This window comes from Archocentrus centrarchus, chromosome 3 (genome assembly GCF_007364275.1).
Source record: "Archocentrus centrarchus isolate MPI-CPG fArcCen1 chromosome 3, fArcCen1, whole genome shotgun sequence".
Classification (NCBI taxonomy): Eukaryota; Metazoa; Chordata; class Actinopteri; order Cichliformes; family Cichlidae; genus Archocentrus; species Archocentrus centrarchus.
In genome coordinates, this window is record NC_044348.1 from 27,182,164 (window position 1) to 27,209,413 (window position 27,250).

General features: G+C 41.1%; 1 protein-coding gene across 4 annotated transcripts in view; it reads right to left on the reverse strand.

The window, feature by feature from the left end:
* shf (Src homology 2 domain containing F) overlaps positions 1–26,947 on the reverse strand; it is a 99,522-nt gene extending 72,575 nt beyond the window's left edge. Inside the window, exons 1-2 of one of the 4 annotated variants that reach the window (XM_030758075.1) lie at positions 26,234–26,947; positions 11,467–11,599 (exon numbers count right to left, since the gene is read on the reverse strand). In XM_030758075.1, coding sequence (XP_030613935.1) covers positions 11,467–11,599; positions 26,234–26,662 — 562 coding nt within the window. In that variant the 5' untranslated portion in view covers positions 26,663–26,947. The remainder of the gene's footprint in view (positions 1–11,466; positions 11,600–26,233) is intronic. The other 3 variants (XM_030758080.1, XM_030758065.1, XM_030758087.1) reach the window with 3 other exon arrangements.
* Positions 26,948–27,250: the final 303 nt, after the last annotated feature.

The following is a 27,250-nucleotide window of genomic DNA, read 5'->3' on the forward strand; positions in this document are numbered from 1 at the left end:
ATTTGATTCAATTATCCAAAGAAAATCTGCACATGGGAGTAATTTGTAGTTTAAATTTTGATGAAACAGTGTAAGGAACAACATAATTTGAACAGGTTCAAAAATTCCACCAGTATTCCACACTGAAAAGCATCAAGTCAAACCCTACCACAGTGAATTTAATAGCTAGATAACACTGCAGTTCTTCTCTGCAAGTTGATTCTTTCTCCAGCAGGGTCTCATTACAGTTCTGTACTTCTAGAAATAAACTCCAGGTCTCTTATTACGCAGCGCATTTTATTGACAAGACCCATTTTTTAAAAGTTAAAATAATATGGGCCCAACAATAACACCAAGCAAAAAAAGGACCACCTGACACCAGCTCTGGGATTGTGAGGGACTGGTTTTGCATCACTTGGTACCGCCCTGTCAGATCAATGTGTAATAACTGTCAGTCATTTCTCATGGGATCATGTAGACGTGACATAAATGGGTAGCTCACTTCTGACAATATCTGGCAAGCAGCAGTGAATGGAGTACAGACTTAATGACCAGTTGGAGTGCAAAAGAGGACCGTTTCACTGTTACCTATGAAATACTTAGACATATATAGAGCCTCAGTGGGATAAATGGAGATCATGTGACCATGTTATTTTAACTAAGCAACTTAGCAGGAAACTTGAGTCTTTTTCTGTACCAAAAAGGGTCCTTGGGTGTTTTACACATCATCCATTATAAACTGCTGTGTCACTGAAAGAACTTTTTCTGTAAGTTAGTCGCCATAGATCAAAAAGTGACAAAACAGAACTCAACTATAGTATATAAAAAAATTTAAAGAACACTTTGAAAACACAGCAGATCTCAATGGGAAAGAAGCAAATCATGCATCATAATGACATGGACTGGGTGATGTGTAACAAAAGGATGCAACATCATTTGATGGAAATGAAAATTCTCAACCTACAGAGGGCTGACTTCAAAGACACCTCGAACTCAAAGTAAAATAAATAAATAAATAAAAATAAAAAATGTTGCGGCAGGCCAGTCCATTTTGCCGTAATTTCATTGCAGCAGCTCAAAATGGTACGTCAGGGCATGCTCCTAATGAGACAATGGATGTTGCTCTGAGGACAGTCTGAGGTGCAATCTGGGGGCATTGGATGGAAACATAATATCCCAGAGATGTTCTAATGGATTTAAGTCAGGTGAGCGTCGGGGCCAGTCAGTGATATCAATTCCTTTATCCTCCAGGAACTGCTTTGCACACTCTCGCCACATGAGGCTGGGCATTGTTGTGCACCAGGAGCAACCCAGGATCCACTGCACCAATGTAGGGTCTGACAATGGGTCAAAGGATTTCATCACGATACCTAATGGCAGTCTGGGTGTCCTAGCCTGTAGAGGTCTGTGCGTCCCTCCATAGATATGCCTCCCCAAACCATCGCTGACCCATTACCAAACCAGTCATGCTGAATAATGAAGCGGCAGCACAATGTTCTCCATGGCTTCTCCACACCCTTTCACATCTGTCACATGCTTAAGGTCAACCTGCTCTCACCTGTGAAAAGCACAGGGTGCTAGAGGTGGACTTGCCAATTCTTATATTATTTGGCAACTGCTAAATCAGGCTCCACAGTGCTGGGCAATGAGTACAGGGCCCACTAGAGGCCATCAGGCCCTCAGGCTATCCTCATGAAGTCTGTTTTTGATTGTTTGATCAGAGACATTCACAACAGTGGCCTGCTGGAGGTCATTTTGTAGGGCTCTGGCAGTGATCGTGCTGTTCCTTCTTATACAAAGGAGCAGGTACTGGTCCTGCTGATGGGTTAAGGACCTTCTACGTTCCTGTCCAGCCCTCCTAGAGAAACTGCCTGTCTCCTGGAATCTCCTCCATGCTCTTGAGACTGTGCTGGGAGACACAGCAATCCTGGCAACAGCATGTATTGATGTGCCATCCCAGAGGAGTTAAACAACCTGTGCAACCTCTGTAGGATCCAGGTATGGCCTCATACTACCAGTAGTGAAAAGAAAACAGAAAAGATGAGGAGGGGACAAAATATCAGTGGCTGTCACCTGTAAAACCATTCCTGTTTTGGGGGCTGTTTCATTGTTGCCCCTCTAGTGCACCTGTTGTTAATTTCGTTAACACCAAAGCAGCTGAAGCTGCTTAACAACCCCCTCTGCTACTTAACTGACCAGATCAAAATCCCAGAAGTTTAACTGATTTGATGCTATACTCTGATTAAAAAGCGTTCCTTTAATTTTTTTGAGCAGTATTTATACTTGTTATTCTTGAGCTGTCATTGCTAAACAGATGAAACAACAACCATCATCACTCAAGAAGCATATATAAAGACCAGGGTTGTCCAAAATAAATAAATAAAATTTATGAGTTCTTCTTTCAGCTGCTCCCTGTAGGGATCGCCACAGTGGATCATCTGCCGCCATTTCACACTACCCTTAGCATTTTCTTCTGTCACACCACCCCTCTGCATATCCTTCTTCACTGCATCCATGAACCTCCTGAGGTCTTCTTTTTCTGCTGCCTGGCAGCTCCAGCTTCAGCATCTTTGTCCAATAAAGCCACTTATCCCCCTCTGCACATGTCCAAACTATCTCATCCTTGCCTCTCTAAGTTTCTGTCCAACCGCTCTACCTCAGCTTTCCCTCTGATATACTCATTTCTAATCTTGCCCATTCTGGTCCCGCCCAACCTTATCCTTATTTCTGCCACTTCCAGCTCTGCCTCCTGTCTTTTGTCAGTGGCCCCATCTCAAAACCATACATCATAGCAGATCTCACTACCTTTTTGTAAACTTTCCCTTTCACGTTTGCTGCTATCCTTTTGTCACAAATCACCCCTGCCACTTGTCTCCACCCCACTCCACTCTGCATGCACTCTCTTCTTCACCTCTCTTTTGCAGTGTCCATGGCTTTGGATGGCTGAACCAAGGTATTTAAACTCACTCACTACCTCTGCTCCTTGCACGTTCACCTTTCCACCTCTCTCCCAATCACTGACACACTCCTTCTGCATACCTCACCATATTCTAACTTTCATTCCTCTTCTCTCCAGAGCATGCCTCCACCTCTGCAGACTCTCCTCCACCTGCATCCTACTCTCACTACAGATCACAATGTTGTCTGCAAACATCATAGTCCACAGACTCCTGCCTGACCTCCTCTGTCAGCCTGTCCATTACCATAGCAAACAAGAAGGGGCTAAGAGCAGATTCCTGATATAATTGCTACCTTGAACCCATCTGTCATTCCTACTGCACACCTCACCACTGTCTCACTGTCCTCATACATGTCCTGCACAACTCTCACATACTTCTCTTCCACTCCTAACTTCCTCTTCCACTACCACAGTTCCTCTCTTGGCACCCTATCATATGCTTCTTTATGGATCTAGAAGAAGCATATGATAGGGTTCCTCTCTTGGAACTCTATCATATGCTTCTAGATCCATAAAGACACAGTGCAGAACTTCATCAACACTCTCAAAGCAAACAAAATCTGTAGTGCCATTTCTTGGCATGAAGCCATACTGCTGCTCACTGATCATCACCTCTCTTCTTAACCTAGCTTCAACAGTTCTTTCCCATATCTTCATGGTATGGCTCATCAACTGTATCCTTCTGTAGTTACTACAGTTTTGCACATCACCATGTTCTTGAAAATTGCTACCAGTACACTTCCTCTCCATTCCTCTGGCATCACTCTCTAGGATTGTGTTAAACAGTCTGGTCAAAAAGTCCACTCCCCTCTCTCCTAGACATTTCCATACCCCCACAGGTATTTCATCTGGACTAACTACCTTTCCACTCTTAATCCTCTTCATAGCTTCCCTCACTTCCTCCTTACTAATCCTCTGCCTTTCCTGATCCACTAACTGTACTCCATCTGTCCTCCTCTCTCTGATTTTCTACATTCATCAGCTCCTCAAAGTACTCAGAGTGCCTAGCTACATCCTCCCCTGCCACCACCTTGCAGTCTCCTTTCTTATTCAGATTGCACCTTCTGCATAAGATGTAGTCCACCTGTGTGCACCTTCCTCCACTCTTATACAGCACCCTATGTTCTTTCCTCTTCTTAAAGTACGTGTTCACCACAGGCATTTCCTTTCTTTCTGCAAAATCCATTAACATCTGTCCTTCTGTATTACTCTCCTTAACACCATACCCAACACCTCAATATCATCATCACTGTGCCCTGCACCTACATGTCCATTAAAATCTGCTCCAATCACCAATCTCTCCCCTCTGGGGACACACTACATTTACCGCAGCATTCTCTCTCTTCTAACTGACATCCAACCTATGGGGCATACGCACTGACAACATTCAACAACACCCCTTCGATTTCCAGCTTCAAACTCATGATCCTGTGTGACACTCTCTTCACGTCTACAACACTAGTCACATAGTCTTCCTTCAGAATTACTCCTACTCCATTTCTCTTATCTACACCATGGTAGAACAGCTTGAATCTATCTCCTGGTCTTGTTTCCCTTCCACCTGGTCTCCTGCACACACAATATAGCCATCTTCCTTCTCGCCATCATATCAGTCTCTCTCCCTTTACCAGTCATAGTCCCCAAATAAAAATAAATTATTATTATACTTAAAAAAATACTATACAATACTAAAAATTTGTACTGGATTAGATACTCATTTGCAACAGTACCACCAGTGCCATCTTCACCACTAGCAGATGAGCACATGAACAGTAGTTGATGTTCACAACATTGAACAATAAAACTTATGAGAGTCCAGTAAAGCTCAACAACAACACTAACGTAGTAAACAATTATCACTGTTAACCTAGCCGGCGTACATGTTAGCCGTTTAGCTTTTAGCAATTATCTGACACCCACATCAGGCATCTGTTATAATTTTGATAGTGGCTAGCAGCTATGGCTAATAATAAAACGATAACATTAATCTGGGGCCTAGGTAGCAAACGTTAACAGTCCTGCCCATTTCTAATGTTAACAGCATTAATTTAACAGGATAACACAATGCAATGATTGAATAAGAAGTATGCTTCTCTTAAAGTCCCAGTTAGTGTGGTGGAAGCCGTGAACTCAGTAAAATAAATGCTCTGTTTGCCCCTGATGACCTTACATAACATTTCCTGCAAAAAGCAGGGACTGACATGGAGACTCTTCCCACATCTGCTACAAACTGTTGGCTCCAAAGCTTCATTATGAAACCTAACGGTTTTTCCCCAAGAATGTAATACATATTGTATGCAATGCCACACCCACACCACTTTCGATTTTCACTATGAATGTTCTTTTGCTTTTCATTGTTTTGTGATGAGAATAAAAGAAGTCCACCTACAATTTCACCCTGAATTACCAGCACGTCATGATACATATACACGGTGACAAAGAAAAAAAAACAGATTGTAAACATTTGTGTAATTTCCTCGTAGACATTATGTTTATAATTTAAAAAAAAAAAAACTGTTTAAAAAAAGAACAGCTGCAGGTTAATTACATGGCCCAAATACCCTTAAACAGTAGCTGTAAAGTGCAAGAGGAAGGAGGACAGTGTTAATTATTCACTTCCCCGTCCAGTTCACAGCTACTGGCCTTGCAGTCAGCGCTTATTTATAGCTGCCTATAATCAGCCGGCGTAATGCATAAAAGTGTTGCTGAGGTAATTCTTAAGCAATTCTTCAAATGGCCTGAGAAAGATGTGAAGAAGCAGAAAACAAACAAAGAGGATAATTGCTGAATTGTTATATACTAAACTATACTAACAAAACACTCCTGGGGATCTAAAGTCATATAATGAGAGCACAGATTTCTAAAATCAAAAATATATCACTTTTGAAAAGTGTCACTGTCGGTACAGGCTCCGGATATCCCTCAAGTTACGGCTCGAGGCAATAAAAGCTGGGTTACAGGCCAAGAAATGTGCAGCCACATGTACCTGCCATTGCCTGGGGTGACTTTAGACTGCCATGTCCAAATGAGGAGGTGGAGGAAACCATTCGGCACACTATGCCTCCATTCTTCTCTCTTAAAAAGACTCTACAAAGTAACCCACAGGTGCTGTAATATGAATTTGTTCCCCCTGTTTTTGCCTCTAGGTCTCTCTCTCATCACTCCCTTTTCTGTTTCTGTTGTGGACAGTTTCCCTCCTCTGATTCATTTTCCTATCTGTTTTGTTCTTACTGTTAACTCTTTCCTTTCACTTTCTCCATCTTTCAACTATGACACATCTAAACATGTTCTCTCATCGACTCAGACTTGTTCTAAACTGGTAATGTTCCTGGCACTTATATTGTAGAGCCAACAGAGCCCTGACACCACACTATCATGAGTAACTGAAATAATCAACTCCACGACTTATGAATCATCACCTTGGCACTGGATGGTCCTCCGCAACATGTGGTGCAGGAGGTGCCAATGCTAGGAGAGATTTCCCGGCATATATTTCAGTCCAAAAAAAAAAAAAAAAGAGGGAGAGAAAGAACGAACACCCATCTACTGTGAGTCAACCATTATGGAAAACATCAAGGGTTTTTCCTCTGGGTATTCTGGCCCTCTTGCACAACTTCCCTGCTGCTAAATGACAGAGCATGCCCTAAAAGACAGGATGAGGACAAATTGAGGTTACAACTTTGACACTGTGTGTAATAAATTCACCACTGGCATAAAATATTTCACACTGGGTTATTTTTGTCTGATACCTCCAAATACAAACAGCATTTTTGGTGTGGTGTAGCTATGGTTTGAGGACTGGCAAGTGGGCTGCACTGGAGTTTGTTTGCTCAGGAGAGCTCAATCATGCAAGATGTTTGCACAACAGGCCTCTTCTGTACTGTGGGAAATCTCTCACATGGTCGTCTGCCTGCCTGGCTGGCTGACTGACTGGTAAGTATGAGAATGAATGTGTGTTCATTGAGAAATGGCTTGACGCAGACTGCCCTGCAGTACTAGTCCAGCCCCTTGTATTTGTCAGTGGAACAAGTCTCAACAGCCACAATAATGTATGACGGAGTCAAGTGGAAGAGATAAAAAAAAAAAAAATTGCAGGAGTTCATTCTAGCTTTTTTCCTCCAATAACTCCTCCCATGATTAGATGCTGCTATTTGTGCTACAGGGAATGGCCTGGCCTCACTGATAGCTGAGGAGGTGTGTATGTGTGTTTGTAGTGATATATGTGGACTATTCTGTGAGGACAAGATGCAGAAAAGTTTCTTTTTTGGGACGTTAAACTTTGTCACACATTCAAAATACACACATACTGTATCAGTTACACATCACAATAAGTATTTATACCAAAACTCAATAAGGGGACAAAGTCTTCTATCAGGGTTATGTACACATGCACAACAGAATCATACTCTCAGACAAAAACAGCACATGTAAAGTCTGACGCGTGTAGACATGACAAACATTCAAGGCATTCTAGAAACACACACACAAGAAACATAAAGACAGTGCGGCTGTGCACATCACATAACTGCAGGAGGTGCAGTGATTCCCTGCCAGCTGCCAGTGTGGAGCAGCTTATGGGGGGGTGGGGCTGGCTTTTCAGGTTAAGGAAGTTGTGACATGCCCCTCCAGTAGGCCCATAAATCAGCCAGCTCAACCTCACTAAGGATGGCTCTTGGGAAAAGAGACATGGAGCATACAGCACATACACAGGCACACAGGTCTTGGTCTCTCACACACAAAAACACACACACACACACACACACACACACACGTACCCAACAGTGTGCGTGCCAACACACACAAAGAGCAGGAATGCACACTTTGTTATGTAAACGGCTGTGGCACTATTGGCCTCAGGGCTTACATGACACACCTCCTACTATGGTGTTGAATGTGTGTCTTTGTGTGTTTAAGGTGTGAATGCTGTCAAGGAATTATAATTGTATCTTCAAAATAACACCTTCCGGTCTCAAAACAGTTTTACTTGAAACCTGTTAAAAACATGGGATCTTTTGTTATTGAATCAATACAGCAATCTCCTTTAGCTTTCAAGTTTCATTTATAGGAATGACAAGGAATAAAGAAAACACTACTTACAACACAATGCATGTATACAGGGTATGTGTGCCTTTGACAATAAAGCTATAAAAGATAAGCATCCCTAAAAGAGTACAGGAGAGTCTTCAGAGCAGAGGTAACATATTTTATACTTATTATTACAAGGTGTGATCATAAAGTTTCTGATTTAAACTAGGCCGATCACATCTTCAAGGCAGGCATTATTCCCAGTACTACGACCATTTTTAGATAGAAATCTAGTTCTGACCACCTGCTCTTGTGCATCTGTGATGTATGCTCCAACTCAAGTTTAAGGGTTGCCATTTTGACACAGTGAAGGCTTTTCAATAACCTGTGTGCATTATTACTGCTTAGTCATACTGTTGTTTATACAGCTGCCTTTTAGCTGATTGCTCCCAAAATTTTACTGAAAGCTATGCAAAACAACAAGCAATGATTAAACTCCAAATAGGTCATAAAACTCTTGGAATTGTACACTTGAGTGTTTGATTCCAGGTGTTTATGACATGGCTTCGTGTCACAAAACAAGGAACTATTAACTTCAAATAAAGATATCTAAAAACTGATAAAAAGGCCTTTTATATTAGTAATTATAGCAACATAAATTTAGTATAATTACTGTGACTGATCAGATGAAGTTGATTTAATTCGCACTGAACCAATGAGTGTATGTCTGCTGAATGAGGTGAGAGGAGCTCTAAGTTAAATCACATGAAGAAACAGTTAAAAAGTCAGTAAATTATTCATTTTCAGTCTACTTCTTAAAATTAATTGGAAAGATGTTTTTATAAGGAACAATTTTACACACAGTTTTGATTTTACAAGTGGAGAAGTTACAGTCCATTTTATGAGAAGGTAGACAGACCATTTTATAGATGGTATAAATTTGGCGGGCAGTAATTAAATAATTAAAACTTGCTTTGACAGCCATAAATAGAAAAGTTTGTGTTGTGTTGGCATGTTTAGGGTTTGGTGTCCATCTGCACCCATCTGTGAAACCAAGAGCTGAGAAGCGAGGCTCTTAAAGCTACAGAAACCACAGTCTGAGAGCTGAAGAGAACTCTTATTCGTAACAGTGCAGATGGTAACAAAGTCTTATATAGCAATACTGAGCTAAAGTAAAAGTGACATAATGAGACAGAATTAGGGATACAAGGACCTTTCTTTGCTAGAGTGCAGCAGTCCATGCAATAGCTCCTCTCTTCGTTTTAGCTGACGAAACTCTGAGCGGGCACTTCTGCCTGACCAAGATGCTGTCAGAATGAGAGATGCAGCAATTACTCTATAGCATAGCCAGTATGCTGATGTATTGGTGCGCGCATCTGGCCTTGCACAGTGGGAGAAAGTGGAAGAGCCTGACCCTCATTATATCTCTGAGACACCCTTGGGTGAGGCATTTAACCCCCAACTGCACCAGTGGGGCTGCAGTGTGAAGCATCCAAGTTTGAATTTGGAATTTTACAGCTGTGTGAATATGATAGAAGGCATTTATTAAAAAGATTACTCATCCTCAATATTTCTGCTATATTCAATATTGTGCAAAAGTCTCAAGCCACCCTTCATTTCTTTATATTTTGCCAGGAAAATGGGAAAGACCTTCTTAGGCAAGCTTCCTTGTAATTTCTTTAAGTAGTCTTCAGGAATACCTCTTCAGGCTTCTTCAAAAGCTCTACTTTGGATGCTGGCTGCATTTTGTTCAATTCTCTAACAAGATGACCCCACACTGCTTCAGTAATGTTGAGGTCCTGGCTCTGGGGAGGCTAATCCACAGAGGATAATGTTCCATTGTGTGTGTGTGTGTGTTTTTTTTTTTTAATCCAAGTACGCTTTTACTGCACTGGCAGTGTGTTTGACATTATTGTCCCGCTGAAAATGGCCAAGTAAAGCCTGGATTGAAAATGAGTGAAAAAGCAGCCAATGTCCAAAGTAAAACTTTGAAAGACCTTCAGAAAGCCCAGAGAATGATTGCGCTTCAAAACATTACAGGAAGATCTGACTCCTTGGCAGCAAACTATGAAGAAATGAGGGGTGGCTCAAGACTTTTCCACAGCACTGTATGCAGCCAATATGATAAATGTAATAACTTAACAATTTAATGTCCCTTAAGGTACCCATTTAGGAAATAGCAATCCAAGGATTGCTTTGAATATTAAAACGTTAGTAGATATACATAAATCTCCTAAAAGCTCTATTTACACAACACCCCACCAAAAAAGGCAATTGATACATATGAAAATGAAAGCAAGAAGCCTGAAAATAACATCATCTCAGGTTTCAAAGATAGGAACAACCAGAGAAAGAAACTGAAAACTTAATCAGATCAAACAGACAGTTGCTGTCAGAATAGAACTGTTTGTCAATGCAGCCAAATGCAGAGCTGTGTCGAGTTAAATTTATAGAGCAACAAAAAACTTGGAATACGTTCAAGATTCTAGTGATACCACAAAAGTCTTGTTGAATTTTCTTTTTTCCCCTTTTACGGCTTTCTCATTCTGAGAGTGGTGATTTATCCCGAGTTTCTGCACTCTGCCGAGGCAATGGCTGGGCCAGAGGTCAAACCAGTAAGACAGATAAAAACAAGAGATTGTCTGGAGGCCCATTAAAAGAAAATTGCTGAGGAGGGACAGAGACATTTATGTCTTGTCTTTGTGGTAGCAAATGGAACAATGTGAGGGATGGTTAGAGGTAACAGTATATAGATCATATGTCAGTGTATCAGAGCCATCATATATAATATCTTTTAGTCAATTTGCAGTTCCAAATCTGCCATTCATACTTTTATCTTTCCCATCATTCTCATCTTGGATACTAAAGCAGCAAAGGAGAGGAAACAGCTGCCACTTGTTTTATTTGCTTAAAAATATTTCCTCAGTTCTCTTTTTCCTTGTGCATATTCCTTGCTCTTTGTCACTGCTGTGCACAGCCACAGGATGAACGTGCAGTGACGAAGCCATATGGGGAATGTGGTTCAACTAAATTCTTGTGTTAGCACACAGCTATTGTTGTCCCGAATAAAAAAAATGCCTTCCTGGAAATCCCAGCAAGCGGCTGTCTCCCTGTGTACACAGTTCAAGGGAAAAATAAAAAATATATATACATATACTTTCAAAAATCTTCCTCTTCTAAATGCATTGCATCGTTTAAACGCTTGTATGATTTTTTTTTAGGGGCAAAATCACAGCTTTTGAAAGTGGTTTGACATCTTTCGTGACACTCTGGTCATTTCTGCTCTGCTGCACCTGTCTTGTAAAATGGCATCAGGCCATCTGAGCCTCTTCATTAATTCATACAGCCTCATCACACTGCATATTAATTACCACTCCACTGAAACCTACAATAAGTCCTTAACTTACGATTACTGGAGGTGTAAAGTTGGGTAGAGATAGTCAGGTGACGGGAAGAAAAAAAAGGGGAGGGGACTAAAGAGTCAATTTAATGTGTTGATCTACCTGCCATCATCTTCTGGGCCTCATATGGCTCCATGTAGCCATCATTCTCAGTTGTCACTTTTTCTGTGGTGGTTTGAGTGCTGCCAGCCTGCTCAGCATCAAATGGGTCCGCATAGTCTTCAAGGATAATGAGCTGTAGGAGATATAAAAAAATAGAAAGAAAGAAAAGGTTATGTTGAAGGAGGGGGAAAAGTGTGAAAGAGCAACCGGGGAATTCACATTGCTGCTCTGCACTACAACATGGGTACAGTGTGCTGTGACAGATACTGCTTTGGCCCAGGATATCCAAGTGATATCCACTGATGCAAACCAGAAGATAAAAGGGAGAAATACATAAATAACACCCCACCTCTGTATGCCCCAGCATGCCACCACAATGCCTCAGCCTTTAGCCTTACAGCACACTCTCTGCTACTGCTGGTCTCCCTAATTATATGATAGCCTAGTGACAGGCCTACATTTCAAAAGTAGAGGAAAGAGGACCACAACTGCTCAACTTTCTTAAGAGAAACAATTTGGCAGATTTATGCCGAGCTGGCAGTGAGCCACGGCTAATTGCAGTCTTGCTCTTTTGCTGAGCATTTTGTGCAGTAGATGGCAATTAGGTGGATGTCCTGAGACCCAGAAATACAGCTCAAACCTTGAGGGAGCAAAGGAAGTCCACTTTTACAGTGCCTTGGGGGGATATTTGTTTCCCTGAAATGTTTGCTTCAGCTGTGAGGACACCATTTCAAAACTATGGACCTCAAATTTGAAAGCTAATAAACTCCCATTTGAGCCATCTTTCCTCTTGGACACTGGATCTAATAAGGGTGTGTGACTGAGGTAATTTGGACCAGCGGTTAGAAAATTCTTTTTTTTTTCCCCCCTGCTGAGGCTCCTAGCCAGTCTGGAGCCTCAGTCTAGTCCTGCCAATCAGTGGTCAAATGAGAAGCGTACTGCATGTTTTGTAATTTGAAAACATGTTAGTAAAAGTTTTTTGTTTTTTTTAAGGTTAAGACCAGAGGACAAACAAGAAAACACCTAAATGAGTGTGTGAATATGTACGACGGGCACTACACCCAATGAGTCATGTGTAACAGGAAGGGATTTGGTCTCATTATAAACAAGCTCATCACTCATCTGGTGGATGGGACCGGGAGGGGCAGAGTGGAGGTGGACTGAGGCTCACGCTCACCATGCTGCGCCTCTACCAAGCCAGCTTTCCTGAGAGCAACCTCTGTCCATCTTTGCCACAGGGAAAGCACACTCCCCAGAAGCCAACTCCATATGCAGGCCACCCACGAGAGTGCCACAAACACACAGACACACAAACACCTGCCAAAGCTCAGGGAAGTGAGTAGATGTACAGATACACCTTCAAATTTAGACCCAGAAAAGCACAAATTTTAACAATATTGATCAAGATTAAGTATCATTTAATGCAGTCACACATTTAAAAAAAAAAAAAAAAAAAAAAAAGACGTTGAAAAGTTTCCAAGTATTAAACGTAAGTAAGTTAACTGTCTAGGGATAATTTGTAATCCTCTTAGTGACAGGGAAATGCTGGCAGGTATATTCCTGCTCAGATCAGCCTCACTATACGTGGATTAGGCTATAATAGCATAGAAAGTAAAGTACCACGGATGTGTTCATAGCAGCTCCTCTGAGTTAAATCTGCCTTTTTCAGTATTCACTCTCCATCTGTTTGGGGAAAATAACTAGGACTTTTCTTCTGCCACAACATAATTATGGGTTCCTTGAATGTTTTGCTGCTGTGAATTCAAGCAGCGGGAAAAATCCAATATAAACATTGTCCTGGTTTGTTTTTGCACTGCAAAAAAATATACATATTTCACACAAAAGTTAGATAAAAATTCAGGCATTCTGATAAGCGACACCTTTGCAGCCCAAGAGACCCTAAAATTATGCATCACATCCAGTCTTATTACCATCTTGCACCTTCAGTAATCATATTGTGTGCCAAAGCCACTTCAGATGCAGTAACTGCAAACATAGCCCAAATCTAAGAATAAGTAACCCTCACTAATAAAGACTGGATTCTCTTAAATGGGGTCCTGAAGATATCTCACTGTGGTCAGATCCAGAGTGGCTCAGGATTTGGGATAAAACACTTCAAAAGGTATATCATACATTCTCTACACAACTGCTTTCCTTCAGATTAATTCATTTTAGCACAATACAATAATGTATGGCAATGCATGCATGCAGTCCACAGTTCTCCCACCTTTACACCACAAAATATACTGAATGTTTGCTCCCAGCGACGTTTTAGCAGAGCTCACTGATTGAACTGAATCACCTTACCACTTAATTCACCTTCATCATGGGCCAAAGGATGTTTGAGCAGATTTCAGGAAATAATGGCAATCACTCGACTAATGTGTGGAACCACTCCAAATGCATGACATCATACTTTTGCCTTTCCTGTTGACATAATGTAAGACAAATACGGGCTGGGGCACATGAGGAAAACTTGTGATAGCATCAGAGAGTGGGGATAAATGCAATCACGGACAGAAACCAAAGCCATCATTTGAAATTCAAACATCACACTTTGATTTGCCAGAAGCTTGGACTTGATATTAAACAGTGTTGTAATCTACCAGAGGTTAATATTCAAGGTTTGAGATTTTTAGCTGTTTAATGTGTAAAGTATGGTACTAGAGGGCAGAGAAGGCAAAGCACTCAAATTTAAGGATCCTCTAAACTTTTTAAACTATCACCCTTATTCTGTTTGGAAGCTACAACCGAGAAATCTGTTGGTCAGATTAAAGGAGTGGATCCACAACTGTGAGTAACTGTGCCATTAATCATGATGGCTCTTTCGTCCATACTCAAAGCTCTTATAACAATTTTCATGGTAAAGTATATGTATGTACGTAGCTCACACCTTGCTTGTGTTCTTATTTTTTTTTGTAAAACAAATAAAAAAAAAAAAAAAAAAAAAAACACAAGTTGACATTTGTTATCAAAATCGAATTATATGTAGGACTAGCCAGTTTTCAGTCTGCTTTCCAATGTAAAATGAAACAAAGAAACCAGTCCTAATAGATCGAGGTCATCTGTTGAGTTTTATTTTGACTTATGGGGCAAAAATCTCAGTAAAAATAGTGACAGTATAGATCACTGCTAAGCTGTTTGATAAATACTTCAAAGAAAAATTTGCCACAGTATTCTATGGCCATCCATAAGTTGAAAGAACATTATTAATTTCATCCCACACAGATCATTCTTTTGAGGGATTTTTGAACCATTCACAATCAGATACATTCTACATGGTGTCATCACACAGGCCCTGCGGTCAAATTCATGATAGGGTTGAGGAGGTGGTTAATATATCCAAATTGTTCCAATGTGTCCTTCTTGTCCCACTGCACTAATGACTACTTGTCAGCAGGAAGAACATGGGCTTGTGAGGAGAGGGGTGCTAGAGAGCAGTGGCGTCGCCCGGGGGACACACCATCTGCCTTGTGGCATGCCAGGGTGTGTCAGGACAGCAGCCAAACCACACTTGTCATGAAAGTAAAATTCCCCTCTCAGCACAAGACTGCAGTGCCTCCATATATCAGGTCTTTGCTAAGCTGTGATGTAAGTCTATATAAATCTCACAAAGCCACCTGACAGGCTTAGGCCATGTCCCTGTGGTATCTGGGTCCTTTACTGGTCTGCAGCAGAGAGAGAGAGAACTCGCTCAATTACTTTCATTCCACAGTTCACATTCTGGCTGGCCATGTCTTATACCTGCCAGAGCTCTGGCAGGTATAAGACATGGCCAAGGAGATAGCAGCAGACTTCTTGAAATGCACTGGGGCTCTCAGGCAATGAAGATGACTTCAAATCAGTGGGAACAGAGGGAGAACATTAGCAAAGGAGGGAGGCTATAATAGGCACCTGGCACAATGTCCGTGATGCTAGAGCTTCTAGGATTACACTTTGATTTTGCCCCAGTCTTCCATTAGAAGCGAGAAAATATGGGCTGCAATCCTCCTGGAGTCTAAATGCATAATGTGTTCAGCCAGCTCATCAGATAATCAAGAACAAAAGAATAAAAATTTCAGAAACTGCATTAGATGAAACCTGAGCACAAAGCTGGGTTTTAACAGGAAGACAACAGATTGCTGAAGATTGAGCAAGCCACATGTTCATTATTGGCATTTTAGAACCGCAATTAATCAGCAAACTGATGACTTTCTCAGGCAAAAAATAAAAAAAAATAAAACCATATAAAAAGATGAAAATGAGGATTAGCAACACTCCTGCTAAATAAATGCAAGCAGAGTGATGGCATTAATGTCATATGAAGAACTGAATGCGTCAGGGGCTAGTCAAGGTTGAAGCCCCTTTGAGACTGCCAGAAAAGTCAGCAGGCTGCAGAAAGAGGGAGAAAGAAAAGGGGGGAAAAAAGAAAGGACTGACGTGTGTGATTTATGTCTCACGCCACAAGGGATTTCAGCCACTGATAACCTAATACAAGTCGGTGCTTAGTGGGTCAATTGCATTAAGGCATTTCAAAAGGCTTCTTTGTTCTTGTTGCTCTTTTGTTCTTCAGTGTAACAAAAAAGAAAACATGGCACTATTTTGAGGAAAGACAGTCATGTTAAAGAATATAGGAGTGGAGGGGAGAGAAGACAAAAGCTGAGGAGACACTATTGTACATGGACTTGTATAAAGTATATTTAATCCTGTGGGGTGGAAAAAAATGTTCATGCAAATCCAAACTCAGCAAGCTGTACCTCATTGAAATGCCTCTGCTGATAGCTCCCCCACCTTATCGTTGTCTATAAACACAGCATGAATGCTGTGTGTGCAGCCATCCTAAGATAAGATGGCCACAATTTTTTTTTAAAGAACATACCAGTGAGAAACACTCCCTCAAGGCAATTTATTTAAGCAAAAACAATCACAGGTTCTCTGCTGACATAACACAGTTACCATCAATAAGATACTTTTATGTTTCTAAGAAGCAAGCACAAATCTGGTTACAATTCATTGAAGGTCCCTTGTGAAGACTGAGCTCTGCTGGGTTCTGGATCTCCCAAATAGATTAGGTAGATGGAAAACTGGCTTCGCCTCTAAAGGAGAGACAGTGCAGGAGTGCAGCTCCTACCATACAGACCTGACATTAATGAAACTTTATTGAAATGTTTCCTAAGAAACACGGTTGCCGTTAGAGCATTTTGCCGCTGTGGAAGCTTTGAAGAGCGATGGGCGTCCTTTAAAAGGCCTGCTTAGGAGTCTGCAGGGGTAGCTAATCAAATTAATATATTTGCTCTAAAGGCGCTGCTTTGCAATCAGTCACAAGCTACTGCAGTCCACGCACCAATGAAGAGCACTTCAGTGGAGATAAACAAAAATTCTGTTTATTTCAAGGTGTATTCATTTGATTTGCTTTTAATCTAATTGGAAAATCAGTCAAGAGCAGCAATCGAGTGTCAGTAAGCTACTCATCCTTGTGAATTAGCACGACAAGGGAAAAAAACTGCAACTTCGAAGGAAACAAGATAAAAGGAACCCCACACTTCTTCAGAACATGTACAGCCTGATCAGGAGTCGTGGTGTAAAATAAACAGAAGCCTCTTCCATTTTCTTTCCATGGCACCATTTAGTGGACGAACAGCTACTATTAGCATACTCAAAATGCACAACCATCAGTTTTGCACATGTCATTCGCAAAGACATCTGCATTGTGGGAGCTGACTTATTTATTATACCCCCACCCCCGTTAAGATTTAGACCACATTAAAATGTTGTTCTGATCTCTGCACTCTTGCCCATGCGGAGCGGCTTTCGCACGCCAGCTAAGGCAAAGCTGGCTCTTTTGGCACAAGTGATTTAGGCTGTTGTTAATCATGGTTTGCACGGGAATGCTTCCAGATGCAGCAACAGCAAGACTGATACTATGCACTACAATTCAGTGGAGAGATAATCCGGCAATGCAGAAAACAGTTGAGTCAGAAAGAAAACGAATGTAAAACACAACAAGTACACCTGAAGAATGAGTTGGTGTGTAAAGACAGAGGAATGAATACAACTGTCAAGAGAGCAAGCGAAAATGACAGAAAGACGATGCTATTTTTATCTTCGAGACCTTTTTTCAACTCAGAGTAGAGGATCTTGGAGTTCTTTGCCAGTGCATGTGAGCTCATGGAGTATCAACTTGGACAGGCTTTAAAAACTCTGATCTGAATGTGAACTGATAACGAACACTTAGATCCTCTATTTCGGGACTGATTGAGGCCCCGCTGAAACCCATCTCAACGTGTGCATTTGTGCAACTCATGCAGACTCGTGCAGATTTGTATGTTTGTGTGCGTAAAATGTGTGTCTTTATACTAAAAGGTTTAACTATGTTCAACAAAACTTATAAACTGCTGGTGACACATTTGATTAAATCATTTGTCATCAGCACAAAATGCCATAAAAAAAAAAAAAGCGTATAAAACACAGCGTACAATAAAGTGTGAGCACAGTATAAAATATATCTTGAAATTATTTGCAAAGCGGTTCTGCTTCCTCCCCCCACCCCCAGAACAGCATGCATCTGCCAATATAACCTCACCACCTCTGTACTAAGACACCTGCCAATCATCAGCACCAAATCTTTTGCCTTCCTTATCCCATTTATAAATGGATTAGGATTCTAACCGATCTTAATTCAATAAGGGAGTTTAACATAATCCCAGGGTATACTTTTTGAAGTACTGTCTTCATAGTGCAGAGGTCTGTTTGGACATTGTCTTCCCCAAAAGCTTCTTTAAAAGCCAAGGAAAGCAGACTGTAGCACCTCTCTGCACAATGTCAGTGCTGACACTTATATTAATTTTACTTTACAGAATGCACACGTTACACTGCATTTTGGTTGCATTTAACACAGAAGACTGGAACCCAGAGCACAACAATATACCAATATAAAACATTCACTCTAATTAAAGCTGTCTTGTAAGCATTGAAGAATGTTAAAGTGTCGTTACCCAATTATATGTAGAGTGCTCACAAAAGTAACTTTAAACAAAAGCTTGTTCTCGGTAATTACAATAATTATTAAGCCAGCCATTGTTAGCTACTGAAACAAATGTATGGCTTTTTGTCAGGACTTTTGGGGGAAGCTCAAAACGACAGTGGAAGACGAAAATTTGTGCCATTTAAAAAAGGTCAAAAGTATGGCTTTGAATTATGATTCAGAAATCATCAAAACGAGCTACAAGGTGATATACAAGCCACCAAACCATCAATTTATTTACAGGTCATAAAGTAACTAGATACACACATGTTGCATGTTGTGGTGTCTCATTGGAATTCCTCAAACAGACCGTACCCTGGAAACAATATTTCCTGTGGATTCACTCCTTAAAAAAAAAAAAAAAAAAAAAATATATATATATATATATATATATATATATATATTATATATATATATATATATATATATATATATATATATATATATATATATATATATATATATATATATATATATATATATATATATATATATATATATATATATATCCAGTGTGTAATACTCAGGATTTCATACTTATAAAGAGCTAAATCTGTACCCCTGCTTTGCAGTCATTTCCTACTGTAGCTGCCCTGTATTGCTGATGAATGAATGCATACTTTGTTAGCACAAAACACCTTAACTTGTCCCCAAGGCTCTTCTTCATTGAAACACACGCCACACAGCCACTTAAGAACTCCAGTGTGTGTGTGTGTGTGTTGCACCCTGTGGAGGGGACGCTGCTTTTAATATGTGACAGATATTCAAGATTAAGTACTTGACGACACGCTTGACAAAATCCAATTTCCCTTCTCTGTCCCTATCCCTGTGTGATAGATTTATTGGCAGTGTTTCTGCTACATACACTAAGTGGTGCAGCACAAGAGTCGAGAATAATTCAGGTGCTGTGATGGAATGTAGGAATTTTATGAAATATGATAATCCTGTGCTCATGTGAACAAACAATTTGTCCTCAACACTACTACAGTAGCCTAAAGGAATTACGGAAACACTTTTTTGTTTGTTTGTTTGCTTGTTTTATTAAATATGAGAATATTATGAGATGAAAAAGCCTGCTGGTATATACAGTGAAAATACAATATGGTCCCATTTGACAGTTTTGCTGTTTTATTGTACATTTACCATAATGTACAAGAACAAACAACATTATACTTTAATCATAGATTCTATAAGACACAAAGTAGCAAACAGGAGAGTAGGGCTTCATGTAATAACATGATGAGAGCCACTGGGACAGAAGCTTTGATTATCAAAGTGTGATTCACAGAGCAGGGAGGAAAACAAGATGCATTGCCACTGTGTGGTGTTAAAACAATGCTAGAGATTTTTTTTTATTTCCATGTTATGTGAGGATGTGCTGACTGAGACTGGAAGCTCTGTGGCCTCATATAGCCTCTGTATGGTGAGGATGTGCTATGGTTGCTACACATCGCCCACACTGACAATAGAGCTAGCGCAGGGTGGAGTTCCATACCACTGCTATTGCTACGTGGCGTCCCACCTCTCTGAGGAGCATAGCAAATGGCAAGAAAGGCTATATTCGGATGGATGAGGATCAGTCACCACTCTGTTTCCACAAAGGTTCTGCAGCAGGGCGCACAACAGCTACGCACCTTTCGTCACTTCAAACTTTCAGATTTTTCAAGTCAAAACAGCCGGGAGCGTTAACACTGAATACATGTTTATTAAGCAAGCGACAGCCAGAATAGCCAGCCAGCCAGAAAAGAGGGGCAAGCACAGACTTGTCAAGTTAAAAAGGGAATGTCACCAAGTTGTAAACACTTCCTGTCAGGAAGGGAGCACTTCCTTAATCCTGGAGCAACCAAGCCATTCTGTATTTTCTACCAAACAACTGCAGACACTGGTTTACTTTCTACTCCCATATTCTTATCACTAAAGCAGCTAACAAAACAATTAGAAAATCCTAACTTTAAGAAACAAAAAGAGCAAAATGTTATCTAAGTAAATGATGGAGCAGCATTACAGCAGTCCTAAAATATTTTATTCTTATTCAAAGAATGCATGAAATGAAAAGTCTGGAATCCCACTAAAAAGAAATGGAAGCGTTTGGCTTCCTGGTGGGCACTTAGATCACAGGGCAGCTCTGTTTGCAAGACGGAAGTCTGGCTGCCTCCTGCAGTGTGACACAAAAACAACAGCAGCCACTTGCATGCAGAAGATTAAAAAGGCAAATCACTCTCTCTCTATGACTTCTACACCGATGCAAAAAATAACTATTTGGTTACAGCTGAAGTTTACATAGTTTTTAAATCAGGGGTAGAGTGACTTTGCAAAAATACTGCAAAAAAAAAAAACGCCACTGCTTTATGCAAATTCTCTCTTTGTGTCTCAGATGGCATGCAAACTCATTTGTTTCCTTTTAATCTGTGTGTGTGATGATCTGCCTGCAGACCAGGGCTGCCTGCTTCTACTCTCAGCTACACACTGTCATTAAACAAAACAGAGCCATGTGTCTACAACTCCCCAGCCGCCAGAGCTGCAGCGCTATAGTCTGCAGGCTAATTGTGACCTGGTGGAACTATACGACTGATGTTTCGGCGCAAAGCTAGAAAAAGCAAATCGAGCAACAAACACAGACTCCATCGGGACCCTTTAAACTGGGAGGAAGGCTCCCAGATGTAGAGAGGAAAAGAAAATAAGCAAACAATGGTTAAAGGCCATGATTCCCAAGACCTACAACTTTTATGCACACATGGTGGGATGCCAGAAAAAAAAACAATTGACAATGGCTAGTTATTACACTCAATGATGCTAGATTACAGTGTCATAATGTAAATGAAATGGGATTTAATGCACCAAAATAATATCTTAAGGAAAAGCAAAACCTTTCTATGCTCCATTACATTATAGCTTGTAGAACATCTTCCACAATAAGATGACCTCATACTATTTCAGAAAAGGTGGAGCTTAAACATTGGCACTGTTAGAGTCGGTGATTCTTCCTTCCTGTGAAAGAGCCCTTCCAAGATTCTTGGTCAGGGCAGGAATGCAGTTATCACCAACAGTAAAGCATAAAAGCTGTGAGTGTAAACTGCGTTTGGAATAAAAAAATATATATATCCCAGGCAGTAGGCCAATAAACCTGATCATCTTTGTAGTCTTGAACTGGACAGGATGATTTTTGAGAAAAATGCTTTACATGCTTAGCATAGTTCAGGAAATTCGTGGCATTCTTTAACCCCTCAGTGGACACATAGGTCAAACTGGAAATAATAATAAAAAAAGAAATCTTAATCATGCTTGGCATATCTCACCAGTAACATCACAGTCTAGCCTTCACTGCTATGATTCAGAAAAGCCATACCAACACACCGACTTAATTATGTGACACAGTTTAACGCAATTTATCAAAATAGTGAGTCACAATGTGCCCGCAACTACCAAGCACGATTATGAGAAACAGCAGCTGCAAAACACAAGACAGCATGACACAGCACTCACACCAATCTGTTGATTATTTCAACTTGGGCATAAAACTGTCGCAGCGGTGGAAAAATACTTAAAAACACCACACATCCCCTTTTAGTGCTGCTTTGGAATAATCCCCTTATACTACATTTATTCAGCTTGAAATATTTCAGCATTCAAAAGGCACAACTTTAAGATATATTCTTTCAACTGAGCGAACGCCAGTAGGTTTGTGAAAGACTAGACCAACAACTGCCAAACTGCACTGCTCCGACAACCAGTCAAGCCTGCTATCAACCTCACCAGCATCCATCTGATACAAAAAGCCAGAGAACTGCAAGTAAAAGGTGAGCTATAACAAAACATGATGGGCTCTCATGTTTTCATCCATTTTCTGGCTCCCTGAAGAAAAGCACTCTCGCAGACCCAGGTGATATTGATGTTTGTGCTTGACATTTCTCCTATCACTGGCAGAGATGAGACCGTGAAAGGCCAGTGGGATGCATTTATACAACTCCACTGATGTCTGGAGTGCCAGGGTGAAAGGCCGAGTGGAAATATTCAGGGTGTGGGGAAATGAAGCTGAGCATAGATTAAATATGCACTACAGGCAGTGCAATCTGCAGGCTGCCAAGATTGTCTTTTACATTGGTCAGACTGTGTAAAGCAAAGGAAGTTGTATGAACTTGTATTGAGATGGATATTTTTTTTTTTATTATGAAATACAATCCCTAAACTTTACCCCAAGTCAAGTACCTACACATGAATGACAGTGAAGTTTAAAAGAAAAAAAAAAAAAAAAAAAGACAGGATATTAACTTTTCCAAGTTGATCAGATTTAATGTATCTTGACTGTTCTTTTATCGTTTCACAAATCTTTTCTTCACATTTATGCTGGCTGGTAAGACAGTTGGATTTGAATCCTAAAAAAAAAAAAAATGTAGGAATCTCTGTGTATGTGCCCATCAGTCTCTCCTTGGATTTCTCAACAACTGTTCCTGTTCAAAAAAAAAAAATGGGAGGATGCATTGCTGGGAAATTGAGTAAGAGCAGTCTCTCAGCTTATGGGGTGCCGTACTGCAGGACACTAGCAGCATACAGTGCATTAATGTTTTGAACATTCTTATATTCTCCAAGAATGCAAAAAAAAAAAAAAACTGTGTTCTTGGAGGATTTAACGCTATTTTTTCACCTGCAGCAAAATCAATTGAAATGCAGAGCCAGGTCTTATAAAAAGGTGCACAGAAGGAAAATAACTGTAGAGGAAATCTGTCTATCCAGATGCCTCTGCTGGCTGCACAACAACTGTCTATGAGCCTGATCCAACTTTTCATTTCTACAGACAGATATAGAAGCTGGCTTGTGGGATCACTGAGTCAAAGGGACTATGGGCCCTGAAAGGAGTCAAAGTTAGATGGAACAGCAGTTTCCCCAGGTGCACTGACAGATACTGATGGTGACGGGCAGCGCTCCACCCAGATGGAGCACCTTGTCAGCTCTGCGTTATGGCTTTTGTTTACACATTTTCAAATGGAGCCCATCACCACTTTTAGGTGTCCTTGAGAGAAGTTAAGTTAGTACTGAGTAGAGCAATGAGCTGGGAGATGAGGCCTTTAATTATCTCCAAGGCAGGATGATAATTGATCATCTCTCTCAGCTCACTGTACCATGAAGGGCTTGGCATCATTAAAAACAAAACACATTACAATACTTTGAAAATATAAACACTCCTTAATCTGCATAAAAATTAAGCTCCATATCAAAAGTGTAAGTCAAAATGGGGGCAAAAATTATTTGAAATAATCTGCGATAAAAAGGGACACTTTGAAAATGTAAGAGCAGATACATCATATCACTGCAGAAAACTCTGCTTTTGTCATTATGGAGGCTGCTGAATAGGAATAGAGGAAAATTCACTTCATTCTGCTATTGGCATTTCAGGCATTAGGTAAGCAGTGATATAATTAGCATTCATGAGTCAAGTAATTAAAACATCAATGTAACTGAGCAGTGCTGTTAAGACACTTGTGTGCATTTTACTGAGTCTCTCAGCAGTCAGCATTTAGTCTGTAGCTACAAAAACAACTATCACTCTGATGTGCATCTATGCTTGAATATGTGCTACAAGGTGGAAACACACTTGTTTTTATTTTTATCCAGATACCCCTGAGTTCATGGGAACACAACACCTAAGAAAGGTAGCTATAAAACCGTTAAACATGAAGAACTCCCAAACAAGACCACCCATCTTTAGCCTCTTAACATCAGCCTTACAGCAGAGATTGTTGAAACAAGTAACCTAATTAACAGCATTTTTAAAATCCATACCAGGAGAATCCCTCTAACAAGGATTTACAAACAATTACCATGGCCAGCAACAGCCAGAAAAGAAATCCTCGGCTTCCACACAAAACGTAATCCTCACAAAAACCTCACAATACTCTTTGAGGAAGTTAAGGAGCGTGGCTTACAGCATTTCAGGGGCTTTTCTCTAAATTCTCACCACTCATTTAGAAATGAAATATATGAGACATACCTGTGGCCATGTTTTTTTTTTTTTTTTGGGGGGGGGGGGGGGGGGGGGGGGGGGGGTTGTGAAATAGACTCATGGGGTTTTTTTGGCAGGTATTTTTGCTATTTCATCTCACTGCCCTTTCAATTACCACGTATTTTTATTGAAACTTCATCACCTGACCAGAAATCCTTAAACCCTTCTCTTGACATACTGCTTAAGCTCACCCAGCTGTCAGTACTGATTTAGCTCATCCATAATGCCAAACATGCTTCTGGGTGTGAGGTATTTAGTCTGTACTATGGAATCAATTGTCGGTACATAAAAGCCATATGTGCACATATGGGGAGAGAGAGGGAGGCACAGACGCAACTGTATTCTGAAATTAGGGAGATCCAAATAAGCTTCAATTAACAGGAGACAACTGTAATCTCTTTAATCGGCTAGAACAGCTGCAGTGGCTGGGTTAAAACTGTGCATTTTGGTTTCCTTTCTATTGATAACACACAGTTGCCTGACTCTTAAACCTGCAGACCACGTTAATGAGGTCTGATGAAAACAGAAAAAAAAAAAAAAAAAAAAAAAAAGAAAACTGGCTGACAGTGTGGGAAAGCAAACGCTGCAACTGAAAATCATTTTATGAGATTCACTTGGTTCCTGTTTTCCATGTTGAGGGTATATGGGAAATTCAGTGGACACTAACAATTGCCTTTTGTGTCATCACACCTGAATTTCCTTCATGCAACAGTCTTCTGGCAGGCTGCACACACCATAAATGAAAGTGTCAAACATGCCAAATGTCACAAGACAAGTGTGAGAGGTGCTAGAGGAGGTAACATGAAGGTGAAATCAAGAGGACCACAAAAACATTTCAGAACAGAGGTGACTGAGGCGTGCTCTGAGTGAGTTTATGCATCATCATGGGGCCTCAGTAAATAAGGTATGCAGAGATGGCAGATATTCCTGAGGTGGATAAATCTCATGAAACAGCATGCCCTTAGCTCATTAACATTAAACATCTCAGCTTTCTCCAAATGAACCAATGGATTCCTGAGAAGCCCGGCGTGACGGCATGCTCCAAGGCACCGCCTGTTGTTTGACTGTCAGTCTCCACATTCACTCTGAGCAAGTTTTAAAAAAAAAAGCAAAAAGGTGCGAGGTATTTGCTGGTAGTGCCAAGAGAGGATCGAATTAGAGCCATACATCCATAAACTCATCACAAGTAATTTCCCTCTAAGGCAGCCGGCTTCACTGCAATGAACATTCGCTAAATTGGTCTGTCTAACTAAACAAGATTAGATTAAAGTTAAATGAAAGGCATTGTGTCTAGTACAGATCACACTGTTGCTTGAGAATAAGCTCCAGATGGGCAGCCAGCAATGCGTCTGCACCAGAACTCTCAAAAAAAAAGTGAGTAAAAGATCATTTTTTGTATTAAAACGATAACTGGGCATATCACTTGACAAACTGAGTTATTTATCATGCAGCATACAGACCGCTCTGCCCACAGCACTCTCTGTAGTGCAAGTTAGACATTAGACAGAGGATGATGTCGCAATTCTTGTGGAAAGCTGTTGTGCGACTGTGATAACAAGTTCTGCCGGTTGTGACGATTCTTACCTTACAGTAGTAAAGTGCTTCGTTCACAACACGTTTTCTTTGAGTAAAGTTTTACAAGAAATAAATCTAATTTGGTTTGGAGGGGAAAAGACTTGCTCACAGAGGAAATATTAGTGGGAGGAATAAAGTTGTTGCTCTGTAGACTGCTCGGGAGCACGCTGACAGGACCAAACTTTACCCACCTTCTCCTTGTCGTGGTCCGAGGGGGGCGAAGTAGGAGATTTAACGCTCCCTACAGGGACAGCCTGGGTGACTGTGACACCCCCGCCGGGAGCTGGGCTGCTCTTTTCGATTGTTTCCACCTTGATAAGTCGGTGCTTTGGTGACACGTACTTGACATCCGGTGATCCCACAGTGTTCAAGCTGGACGCGAATGAGATATTTCCACCTGGAGTATACGGATCCTCGAAATCCAGGTCCTTTTGTAGTTTGTAGGCAGCGAGGATGTCCGGTTGAGCGGGACTCGGAAAGGTGGCCCCGGAGCTTGTTTGTTGGAAGCCAGGCGCACCGGGCACACCGGTGTGACAGTGTCTGTAGTCCGGTTTCGGAGGAGCCGGCGGTGGTGCTTTGGTAGTTTTGAATCCTAGGTGCTCCTTGAACCACTTGGCCATGCTGCCAGTTCATCGCTCACAAGTCAATGAATGTAGTTTAGTTCTACCTTTCCTGCCAGCGCAGCCCGAGTCTGGTCATCAGTGAGGGATTCTCGGGTCACCCGCGGCCAACCGACCGGCTTCGGAGCGTGTCGCCAGTCTCGTGCGACTCTGGCGGTCCGAAGAGAACTGCGCGAGCCGGCAAAGAATAGCCACAGGCACTTTCTGATTTGCCCCGCCGCAACTCTGTCCCCGTCATACACACACACACACACTCACTCACTCACGCACGCACACACGCTGTTGTCGCTCTGAGTGCTCTGCTGTTATCCACGTCAGGTTTAAGCAACATGGGAGCGCTTGTGCAAGAGGAACACACACGCCCCCCCACCTCCATAACCTGCCCTCCCTACCTGAGAACATTCACTGCCACCTACCGGACTTCTGGAAGCTCATCGTAACTGTCGAAAGCACAATCACAGCTGCACGCATTGACCAAGAAGAGTCTAGTCCCTAGCTTTTATTTGTTTGTTTGTTTCTGCTGGCATCCCCAGATGAGGACTGTTATGGTAAATGCAGAGCATGTCTGAGTTACTAGATGTGAGGCAC